The sequence below is a fragment of the Haliotis rubra genome, unplaced genomic scaffold, assembly GCF_003918875.1.
Source record: "Haliotis rubra isolate DU_JTF1 unplaced genomic scaffold, ASM391887v1 Scf976, whole genome shotgun sequence".
Classification (NCBI taxonomy): Eukaryota; Metazoa; Mollusca; class Gastropoda; order Lepetellida; family Haliotidae; genus Haliotis; species Haliotis rubra.
In genome coordinates, this window is record NW_025767719.1 from 173965 (window position 1) to 186802 (window position 12838).

The 12838-nt window shown below is 42.4% G+C and overlaps 1 protein-coding gene across 1 annotated transcript in view; it reads right to left on the reverse strand.

Annotated features, from left to right (window-relative positions):
• Positions 1-7845, reverse strand: part of LOC124265376 — a 47507-nt gene extending 39662 nt beyond the window's left edge. Inside the window, exon 1 of the mRNA XM_046700150.1 lies at positions 7543-7845. Coding sequence (XP_046556106.1) covers positions 7543-7726 — 184 coding nt within the window. The 5' untranslated portion in view covers positions 7727-7845. The remainder of the gene's footprint in view (positions 1-7542) is intronic.
• Between the last annotated feature and the right edge of the window lie 4993 nt (positions 7846-12838).

Genomic DNA, 12838 nt, shown 5'->3' on the forward strand with positions numbered 1-12838 from the left:
TTTGACAATTCCCTGATTCCAGGAATTGAGGAATCGGAAACAGGCAAAATCGAATGTTAGGATTCTATGAATCAAATAAGTTCCTGGATACAGTTTGAAATAAACGGGAGGAGAATCAATAATGCAATCTGGTGAACTGGCATCTGACTAGAAAATATCTTTTTGTAATGTACTCTGTGAAACCATCGTAGAAAGTTTGGACATTCTCTGTCCTGTATTCTGTAAGTGAAAACTGCCGGCCGTAAGTGAGTGAGTGAGTGAGATTAGGTTTTACGCCGATAAAAAAACATATTGTCGTTTAATAATGATCATGGCTAGCTATAAAGCGCCTGTTTCCACGCACCTGTGCATGCTCAAAGCGCTAACGCATTATTACCCGGATAACCCAAGCTGCCAGTGAGGCGTGAGAAGGTTAACAGTCATATGACTTATCCTACCGGGTACCCATTCACTGCTGGTGAACAGAGGCAATTCATGAACAAACTTGCTTGCCTAAGGTCAGACCACATGTGTCAGGTGTACTTCGTTGTGGGGCTGGACTGAAGTCCTAGAAACTCTCAGGAGTCAAGCTGCCAAACATGGTCACCCATCCAAGGACTGTCCGCGACCAACGTTGCTTAACTTCAATTGATTTGTGACCTGGGCTCGATGCACAAGACCACGCAGATTTAAACCAAAGTCAAATATCCTTATGGTGAATGAGTATGGTTTTACGCCGCTTTAGTAATATTCCAGAAATATCACGGCGGGGGACACCAGAAATGGGCTTTACAGATTGTACCCATGTGGGGAATCGAACCCGAACCCCCAGATGTAGCCGGGTAGCACAGATAAGGGTAAATGACCGAACGATCACCCCATAAAATGGGCGAAATATCACAATCTGTAAAGGGGGAAATGGCACAGATAATGGCTATCAGTTGTTTGTGTTTATTAGAAACTTCAGACTAAACCCCCTGTTCGAAAAATGGACTTGTCCAACATTGTCGACAGCGGATTGCAATTTGTATTCAGGGAAACATTATTTAAATTCGATAAATATAAATAAAGCCGTCTAAATTTTATTAGCATCCTTAAAGCGGCGATACATAATGTTGCTTTCTCCACTAAAACAACAAATAACAAACCTACAAATAAACGTCTCTTGGTCGTTGTTTATCGTACAATAAAACATCGTAGGGAGAATAAACCAGCCCTGCTGCGATCCTTGTGTTTTATTCCCTCCTCTAGTGTTTTATTGTACAATAAACAAATCTCATCCGTTTTTATTTCTTAATTACTGATAATAGGACAGCTCGTTATAATCCCAATACAAACGCCATGGTGTTGGATGGATCTTATTTCGCCACAAGTCGGAGTGAGTGAGTGAGTTTAGTTTTACGCCGCTGTTAGCAATATTCCAGCAATATCACGGCCGGGGACACCAGAAATAGGCTTCACACATTGTACCCATGTGGGGAATCAAACCTGGGTCTGCGGCATGAAGAGCGAACGCTTTAACCACTAGGCTACCCCACAAGTCGGAATGAAAATGTGAGCGAGTAAGGTTTTATGCCGCGTTTTGTAATATTCCAAGCATTCTTCAAGGGTAGTGAAATTCAAAAATGGTATCCAAGCTGATACCCTTCAACCGCGAGGGAAAGAGATTAAGAAAGAATCTCGAATGAATCCAAACATAACTCTATTTATAAAAACTTTGAAAGAAATATTCTTTGTGGAAAACCATATATGCAAAAGAAATAATAAAATAGAAGATTTCAATCATATATGGGGTCTTCTCTTCCCAGTACTTTGGTGAATTTAAAATGTATCCAATTTACCTGAGGTCATATTTCTCTTTTATTGACTTATATATGTGTATTAACATGATATTGACATAATACCTGTACATCATCCATCTGTCTGTACATCACTGTTCTACATGACATTGCAATCCTGGGAACCAATAAAAAAAAAAATAAAAAAAAAATCTCGGTCCTCAATCTCTGAATCTCTGTTTATTTGATAGGTCGTTCACCCGTTTATCCAGACTGTCTGTCTGTATGAACAAGGTTCTCCTACACATGATGCATATTGTCCGTATATGACATGGTTTCTTCATTACTGTCTGTCATATACCAATATCTTACAACGAGCTGTTTCAAAACCAAGACGCAATAGCCACATTTCGGAGCAACGAGTTGTGGTATAATGGTATGTGATAGCCAAGCGTGCAGAAATCTGTTTCCTCCACTCCTTAAAATCGCTGGTGAGATTGAATTTATAAGATTAAACCACATGTATGAAACAATTTAAATCCATACATTTTCGACTAAGACGTGTTTCGAATTCGACTGAAGCACGAGAACGTGTCATTGGCAATCAGGAAAGTAGTCCGGATATTTTGACCTTACATCATCAACATGGAGTATACGTCTATGTTAATTTAAAAATATACTGAAAGCCATTAGAAACGCATCACCCATTCTGATGATATAAGTTTTACTGACGTGAATGGTTCGAACCCAAACTGTTGTATGAATCAACTAACCATGTCCCCTGAAAAGCATGCAAAGTGAGAGCAGCATGCATGCATGTGCGGTCACGTGACACATGATGATCACATAACCACGAATTGTCATGTAGAGCATGGACAGATGACCCAACTGATCCGAAATTCAAGCAGGGTTAAAGTTTGACAATTTTCCTGTAAGAATCACATGGTTTTTGGTCTTTAATTCCATTGCTCAATTTGTAACGATGCCTCGAGTATCGGCTGTTCAGAGAGAGCGAGCAGTGGGTTTGCTTAATGCTGGATTATCCACCCGTGCAGTGGCCGCACAGTTCAACTGTCACATGTTGACAATTGTTAGACGCTTCCAGCGTCTTCAACAAACAGGCAGCACACGTGACCGTCAACGTCCGGGACAACCAAGCGTCACAACCCCATATCAAGACCACTACATCCAGGTCACCTATTTGTGGAACCGGTTCCAGCCAGCAGCGAGGACAGCTTCAGCAATCCGTGGGAGAAGGGGGAGAATCAGTCCTCAAACTGTGAGACTTCGTTTACGTGAGAGAAGGCTACGTGCACGTCAACCTCATGTTGGTCCAATTCTGACACGTAGACATCGTCAGGCACGTCTCGCTTGGTGTAGACATCATCGCAGATGGACACACAGAGAGTGGACAGGAATCCAGATTCCACCTTAGTCACGCTGATGGACGTTTGTGTGTGTGGGGTAGACGCGGTGAGCGTTACGCCAATTGCTGTGGTTTGGAGGCTAATCGCTGGGGCGGCATCAGTGTGTTTGACAGGACCCCTTGCATGTCTTTCGAGGTCGTGTTACCGCCCAAACGTACACGCAGGACGTTTTAAGGCCTATCGTTGTCCCTCACATGATGACCCATCAACGTCTGCACACTCTGCAACAAGATAACGCCAGGCCCCATACCGCAAGGCATACCATGGAGTTCCTGCTACAGAACAACATCAGTGTCATGCAATGGCCATCGCTGTCTCCTGATTTGGCACCCATCAAGCATGTCTGGGATGAGATGGGGAGGAGACTTGCCAATGTGGCGCCACCTCTCAACTTGCAGCAGCTGGAAGCGTCTCTCCGCAGGATATGGCAACAGATCCCTCAGGATTTCTTAAGGATGGTCATCTTTTCTCTCAGGAGGAGGTGTGTGGCTGTTATTGATGCTGATGGTGGACACACGCGATACTGACGTTGTCTTTCTTCTTGTTGTTTACCTGTGTAACTTTTGATTTGACCCCGTCTCTGTTTAACCCACGTTGCCTTGGTCAATAGATGCAGTACAACTTCATAACGCATTTCATTCTCTTCTTAAATGGTCACTTATCACATCGTTCTCTAAAAAATTCTTGGATGCCAAAACGCACCTAAGACATATGCTAATCTATCAGTGATGCGATTCTAATGGCTTTCAGTATACGTTTTCTCACAAACGGTATGTAAGGTCGTCTTGGTAGCCTAGTGGTTAAAACATTCGCCCATCACGCCAAAGATCCGGGTTCGATTCCCCACATTGGTACAATCTGTGAAGATCAGTCCCCAGCAGTGATACTGTTGGAATATTTCCAAAAGCGGCGTAAAACCATACTCACTCACCTGCAGTTGTGTTAGAAAAAGAGGAGCTGGTGCCATCGGGTCTCAGAGATCCATGTGATCTAAGTGAGTTACACATAAAGCTTATTAGTCAGCTCGACCTTAAACACAGATCTCATCACATCACCTCTTCCTTAATTATCACCCGCGTCTAGTCGACTTACGTGTACTAAATGTCAGCCGCTGACTATCTCTGTGGATGACCACATACTAGTGTCCATCGTGCCCTTATCAGTAGAAGTCATCACCATGGTAACATGTAATATACAAGCAATATTTACCAGAAAAAGTATTGTCTTGAAATAATCCAAATTATATAAGAATTCTCTCGGTGAGTGAGTGAGTTTAGTTTTACGCCGCTTTAACAGTATTCCAGCAATATCACGGATCCATGGGCTTCACCCATTGCACCATTGTATGGAATCAAACCCTCTCCTCGGCGTGACGAGCGAACGCTTTAACCGCTAGGCTACCCCACCGCCCCTTGTAAAGAAGGGAATATGTACTTTATTGCAATACGTTGAAAGTTGACCGTGTTTTATATAATAAAATTATGCATACCTGTAAACTGTTATATCTTGCAAACGCTTTAGGCCGATTATATTCACAATGGCTCGTTTAAATTGGAGTTCAAGTAATTTCAGCGAGGATTAAGTGTACAAATGCACGTTCTTGCATTGTACCTGTTATTTAAACGCAAACCGGTTAGCCTTTAAACTGAGACGTTTTTATACTCTGGATATTAATGGTATCTCCAGCCGTTGGATAAAGTAGAGTTACACAAAGTGTCAGTAAAGTTGACCTATCGACCTCTCCGTTTTATAAATTATTGTGGAGTAGGTCGACGCCTGTTATAGCGGGAAATAAAGGTACAAGTGAGTGGCACTTATATCTTAAGAGATAAACTTTATGTGTTATCGGATTTGCGGGTGTTATTGATTACTTAGTACACGGTATTTTCATTTAAAACCGACGGCGAAAGCGGGTTTCAAATTTCTAGATTTCCAAGCGTCCAGTACTCCATAACACCCGCATATACGAACACAGCTAATGTTTGTGCAAATAGAAAATATTATTTTCTGTAGCACTCTTTCTACCCTAAAGTGATACTGATGTGAGCCATATATAGAGGGTACTAAACGACCTCCTGTGTAATACCATTTTTATTAAACGAGTTAATGATTTGGTGAAACTCGTGAAAGATTAAAAGTATCAAACTCGCTTTCGCTCGTTTGATACTTTTAATCTTTCAAGAGTTTAATAAAAATGGTATTACACAGAAGGTCGTTTAGTATTCTGTTTATTACCCTCCAACATAAACTGGTAGAAACTGCCTACAGTGTGATGACTCTCAGCTTTCCGCGAGTCAAGCAAGGTATAATACCACTGTGACAGAGGCATTAGCATTGTGACGTCATAACTGCAAACCATTATGACGTCATACGTCTAGCGGTATTACACTAGTGTAATATTGCCGTAAAAATATAACACTGAGGTAGCTTTCACGGGTGAGTAATAAATAACGACATGATACAAATTGATGATATTTACAAGAAAACGTCTTTAATATATATTATTTTGCTGAATGACATTTCTTTCAATTGGTGGGATATGCTGCTTATCAAGTTCGTAGCCTGTAAAACATCCACGTGATTTGATTTCCAAGATTCATCTTCTGAGATTGTTAACCTCGTACGGTTTAGTTAGGGACTGAGTGAGTGTTAGTGAGGACGGTGGGTTTAAGTCCGTTTCGAACCGTATTTGAGTTGTTTCAGCGTAAAGTATGGAATGTTAGACTTTTATCGCTTTCATCACAAATCTGAAATCATAATCACAGAAGACCGCATCCGTGGTGTAGTGGTTAGAGCGTCCGCCCGGAGAGCGGAAGGTCGCGGGTTCGATCCCCAACCGCGTCATACCAAAAGACGTTAAAATATGGTACTTGTTGGTCCCTGCCTGGCGCTCGGCATTAATGGGTACAACAAGGACTGGTCGGCTCGGAGTTAGTATAATGTGTCTGAGTGGGGTATTCATGCTTCACTGCGACATGGTATCTCAGTGAGCTAGCACTATAAAACCAGCTTACGTCTGGGCTAGTACTAGCAGCCACACATACACATACACACGCATGCACGTCGTCATATGAGCGAAATATTCTCAAGCACGACGTTAAACCCAATTTCACCTCACCTCACCTCATAATCACAGGAACACAAAATTCGAATCATTGACTAGAGGATCCAGTCGCACCCAAGGGACACAACTGTGCACATCGGAGCCATGACTGTGCCATTTAGTGCACCAAATCTTCTATTTAAATTTATCAGCAAAGCAAACGTTAGCATGCCTCTGGGAAATGAAATAAACATATTTAAATGAATTTACGCAGAAAACACCGGGTTGTGGGGGATTACATTTCCCCACTGTGTTTGAATATGTCCATTAAATTTAATTTTCTGAATATTTTCGCATGCTTTCAATCATGTAGAAATGAAATTATCTATATTATCTCCTAACTTTATTGACCTTCATAAAAATCCGTTTAAGTTTAATAATCAGAATTCGTTTGATGTTCGACCAGAGAATCAGTCTGAAAGGGTTTTTTAGTAACTGAAAGTCAGCATTTAAGTTTCCATTTACTGTATGAGCTATCAGAACAGACACCTTTCTCTAAACATTTTGTATTTGGTAGTGAGTAAGTAAATGTTGCTTCAAGCCGCATGCATTTGGTAGAGGCGGTATATTTGTGGGATATGTGGGTGTCATGTAATTAGTTTACAGGTAAACATGAACGTATATTAAAATAAACCGCCGGAAACATATAAACCTGATGATTGTATTGGACTCAAAATTAGATGTGTAATTACACCACCACATGGCTGGATACAGATGGCTAAACGACGCAAACACATATCAAACACATGCATATGGTGCCTGTATCCTGTACGTCGCCATAGGTTAACATTTAATATTTTACCATAATGTTTTTACACATGCTTTAAAATACAGAAATGTTATATGTGCTTTGTAAAGGCCGTGTAAAAAAATGAAAATGCACAAACCTTTGACAGTTAAACAATATCAGTTAACTTCAAAAGTGAGTGAGCATTGTATCATGCCGCTTTAGCAATACCAAGGCGTTGAAGACGCGAAATGGAAAATACATTCACGTTTAAATAATAACTTCAAAACTACAGAAACGTGTGATGGAAGAAAAGCTTAAAGATTGTGGAATGATCCTGTTTAACGAAATTTAAACAAACAGATATTTGAAACCAACAATCATGATAAAACTTACCATAGGCACGTACCTGCAAGTGGCTCCAGAGTTAAAAAATAACTGAAGAACTACAGAAACGTGTGTGATGTTGCCAAAAAAAATCTAAAAGATTGTGGAACAATCATGATAAAAAGTACTATTTGGACGTACCTGCAAATGGTTCCAGAGTATAACCCGTGACCACTGCTAGAGTTCCAAGCAAGACGGCGGTCAACACCATCAAGAACTGTGGGCCCCGTCTCATGATGCTTGCGGCGTGATGGAAAGACAGTACCTCGCTGCCAGTCGCCAGTTTTGTTTGCCTCGGTGCCCAACCCACGTGCGCTCGTAGCATGCGACTTGCCTCTCACTCCTGACTGACAGCTGATTCCAGTGCTCTAGGTGTCTCTTATCGCCGACAGTTACCAGTAGTTCAGTGCTCAAGGCGACTCTTTCCGCCGACAGTTACCAGTAGTGCAGGGAGATATAGAATTACCGGGTTTATATGCCCGTAACGCAGTTCAATGCACACCTGGCGTGGTCCCTGATTGGTTTACCTGGTGGACGGACGTGGACGCGTGGACACAACACCGTGACCACGACTCTCGATCTTATTGATCGTAAATCGTCACTTGTAAAATTGTCGGTATGATTGGTAGAACTCTTCTGATTGGTATGCGGGTTGGCGTGGGGTAAATGTTTTTCAGTATACGTGGGGGCAGCTGTCGGAAGTTGAAGCTACCGCTCAGATTCGCCCGTGATGAAGGATAGGCGTGTTTACTACTATTTAAACATGTCACAGATAGTATGTAAGAATAAATTAAACTGATACTCCCTGTCCTGGTACTTGCCGGACAAATGAAATAAACACCCATGTTTGAAAGGAAGCTTGAAATAGACAAAAACAAAGAAATAGTTTGCGTTGACAACCGGTCAAATGGAATAAACACTCACGTTTTGAAGGTGGCTAAATAACAAAGAGAAACCAAGAAATAGTTTTCATTTGTGGAGTATTTGATACACGTATCACAGTGTAGCGATTTGGGCGAAATTTTGATGCATTTTGTCAACTGTTTTCAGCCTAGTAACGTTTTGATAACATTTGTAATTTTCTTTGTCAAATCCAGATTTCAGGTTTAATCTTTCATTTGCCTGGCAGAATATGTGAAAATCAAAAATACAAATACTCCGTGACTGGGTAAAGTGTTCGCCTGTCACGAGAAGATAGGGTTCGATTCCCCACATGGGTACAGTGTGTGAAGCCCATTTCTGGTGTCCCCCGCTGTGATATTGCTGGGAACGTGTTGAGAAAGTAAAAGCTGTTTGAATGTCATCATATTAAAGTAGTCATGATGTTGATCACTGGTTCGTCTCGTGCAGACTCGATCTCCTTCTTGACTAACTGCTGCGACACAGATGGAATATTTTTAAATATTTTTTTTATTTTTTTTTATTGGTTAGATATGGAATATTACTGAGTGCTGCTTTGTAGGAAAAAACCAAAACAAATAACCTTTTTTGCACTGGAGACAAACTCTGGCTCCAAGGATAAGGAGGGAGCAGGGAGCTGTCTGTAACGATTCCATACGGGGCGGTGGGGTAGTCTCGTGGTTAAAGCTTTCGCTCGTCACGCCGAAGACCATGTTCGATTCCCCACATGGGTACAATGTGTGAACCCTATTTCTGGTGTCCCCCGCGGTGATATTGCTGGAATTTTGCGGCGTAAAACTAAACACACTCACTCACCCTTCTTGATACTATTAAACCCGTAACAAAGACAAAATGAATGTCATCCATGCGACTTATCTGCCAATTAAAGTATGTACGACTTGTTATGGTTTCTAGATATGAAAAGACGCATGCTATTCAATTGATATATACTCAGCAGCAAAAGAAACGTCAGTTTGGAATATTCCTTCGCAGAAACGGATAACTGTAAACTCATTTAATGTTTTGATTGTATATTTTTGACAACATCTTCCCAAACTCAGAATTGAACCCAGGAAATGGTCTCAAAGGCGCAACCTGATCTCGGAGATGGTACGGTGTTCTCCATGTTTTTCATGCAACTCATGCTGCACGTGCTCTTCACAAGGACCAGCCCTATAAAATGCACCCCCAAACCTCGTTGAAACATTCACATTACAATGTCAGCAGGATGCCGCGACTCACGACAGCTCAGAGGAACCAGGCGCTAGGAAGACTTGAAGCTGGCCACACTGCACAAGCCGTTGTCAATCACTTCCAGGTCAACGTTCGGACCATCTACAGGTTGCAGCAACGTATCCGGGCCACCAACACCAAAAATGATCGCCCCCTTACTGGCAGACCAAGGGTGACCACAAGACGACAAGACCGTCATGTTGTGCGACAGCATGTACAGAATCCCTTCATGCAGGCATCCGAAACAGCACGCCAGACAGTGGGAACACACAGAAGACCAATCAGTACTGATACAGTACGCCGACGTCTTAACAGCGGGAACCTCCATTGCCGTATCCTCACCCCTCGTCATCGGCGTGAACGTCGACAGTTTGCCCTACAACACCAAAACTGGCGATACAGACATGGGAAACTGTTCTGTTCACAGATTAGAGTCGGTACTGCGTATCAACTGCAGATGGCATAACAAGAATATGGCGACGACGTGGCCAGCGTTACTCAAACCATTGTGTTATGGAAAGAGACTAATGGGGAGGTGCAAGCATCATGGCATGGGGTGGAATAGTCCTGAACCAGAGAGTGGGTCCTGTTGTGTTCCAGAACCTTGGTCCAGGGAGAGGAGGCGGCATCACAGCTGTGCGCTACATCGACCAAGCTCTCAGACCCCGCGTCATACCACATTTCGCACGTCACCGGAACAACATTTTCCAGCATTTGAAACAACGGAATTTGACATTAAGAAACATGGCGACGATATCGTAGCGCTTCGAGTGGAAATCGACAAAGCCGAGAAAGCTAACGAACAACTCGGGAGACAGTTCCTACTGAAGGACATACATGACCGGAAAGTAAATTTACTATTCTATGGCATCAAAGAAGTCACTGAAGAAAACACGGAAATGCTTTTGAGAAACTTCTTGATAGATAAGCTTAATTTCACAGTGGAGAGGGTAGCCGACATGTTGTTTAAAACTGTACACCGCCTACCGATCTCGGAGTATCAACAGAAAAACCGCCAACATCCAGTACGCAGTATAATTGCCTCATTTATGTCAATACCGGAGAGAGACGCAGTCTTGAAATCTGGGAAAGCCCCCAGAATTGAGCGTTCACAGAATTGAAAGCGTTCAGTCGGCCGAAATTTAAATCAACCGGTCTATATGTTGAGAAAGAAATTGGCCGACAGTCGACAGAAAGTTCGATACGAACCAACCGGTCAACAAGGACAAGAGTATGGTAAAGTTTGATCGACGGATCAACAAGAAACCCAAGTATGGTAAAGAAGGACTACGACTTACGGAGCGCCTTCAACAAGGAACCCAAGTCAGTATGGTAAAGATACGAGTAATACGCCTTACGGAGCGCCTTCAACAAGATCAACGAAATGAAGACAGTTTCGCAAAGGTCAAGGCTATTAATTGTTTACATTCAGTGTCAAGGTCAGACAATCATGTGTTTTTCGTGCAGAATTTAGCACGTGTGTGTGTGTGAGTGGCCATGCGCGAGTGAGGTAGACTCGATTGGATGTGAATAGTGTTCCGTGGAATTTTCGTGGAAAATTCACTATCGGAGCCTACATAATTTGGACATTACCCAAAACCAACGGAGTGAGTAAATCTGGACTTTGTTGTAGGATGTTTTCAATTTCATATCACTCGTTTATCCGAGGCCAGAACATTTACATGGAATAATAGCACTGTAAAGGATTCTAAATCAGTCAAAAACCCATTTGTGGTGTTCCCGGGCCGTGATATTGCTGGAGTCTTGCCGGAAGCGGCGTAAATCATACTTATCCACCCACTCACTCTCAATCAATCCATGATCAGTCCGTTTGAGTCAGAAACGGACCAATGAATTGCAAATTTTATCATTGTACAAAATTGCCACATAAATAGAAATAGTACACATGTTTATCATTTACTAATACCCAACAGCTTTCTTATATTTGAAAAATTTCCGGACTCCACCAAAAAGGTTGTTTAAGAAACTATCATCATTGAAAACGCAAAAGTTGTTATCTATCGCGGCGGGGTGAAACCGCAGAAACGGAACAGCCAGTCATGGCGGGGGGCATCTCAAAATCTATTCCGGGAGACCTGTCGGTTCCTCGTCCGTCGTAGTGTCATAGTCACGACTTAAAGGGATGACAAGTGGTGCCACAGTTGCCTGTTGTAAGCCACCCCGAGACCAGTAACCTTGTTCAATGACGTTAGCTACCTTGTTGACACAGTTTTGCCAAGTTTCAGTCGTGATTTTGTTAAGGGATTCCTTAACCAAAACCTCTACGTCACGTAATTTTGTGTTTGATCTGGCAGCATCTCCGTTGACAATACCCCATATCATTTCAATGGGGTTAAGGTCACAGTGATAGGGTGGAAGTCGCAGAATATCGTGATCCTTACTGTTATGTAACTGTCAACTTTGTAGAAAGGTTCACCTTTGTGGGTTTTTATGATCTCATATAGCTGATGCTTCGTTGCCTTTGAAGGCCGTGCGATCTGAAATTTGTCGAGCCATGATATCATATCACCTTTTCGACTGTTCGATGTCGGGGTCCTGCACGCTGTGGTATGGGTCATTGTCCATTACGATAAAAGACTTCTCTGGTAGAGCTGGTACCAACTTGTTTTTAACCCAATTGAGGAAAACCGCACCATTCATCTCGGAATGGTAGTCTCTGTTATCTGTGGACTTTGTCCTGAATACCAAATCGTAGCCTGGGAGAAAGCCTTTGCTGGAGCAACCAGCATGGAGAATGATTAGTTTCTCTCCTTTCCCTTGAGGCAGCTTTCTACGTGACCCCTTATCACCCCCATCGGGTACCCACTGACTGCTGGCAGTGTGCGAGGCATTGACCCAGGTCTCGTCCAAGTACACTGGCTCGAACCCTTCCTCGCGCTTCTTCTTTATAACCCTGAGAAAATTATTTCTCAAGCGAACGATATCAGGGCGTTCACAGAGTACTGACCTATTCTCCCCCGAAATTTTCTTATAACGATACCGGAAAGAGTGTAAGAGTCGCCAGAGTGTGTAATTTGATACTCTGAGGTTGTGTTCTTGCTTCAAATGTTTTTTAAAAAATTTCAGCGACATGTATTTGTTTTCAGAATAGAGCTTGTTGATAGACTGCCTTACAAGGTTCTTTTGAAAGTTGTCGAGATGTTTTAATTTGTGTGATTTTGACACGACCCCTACCTGCTTCGCATCACCCTCACAATGTTTGTGTTCCAGACCATTTGTCAGTACCCTTGCTGATACTCCTAAAGTTTTTGCTGCCCGCTTACGGAATTTATTAATGGCATAA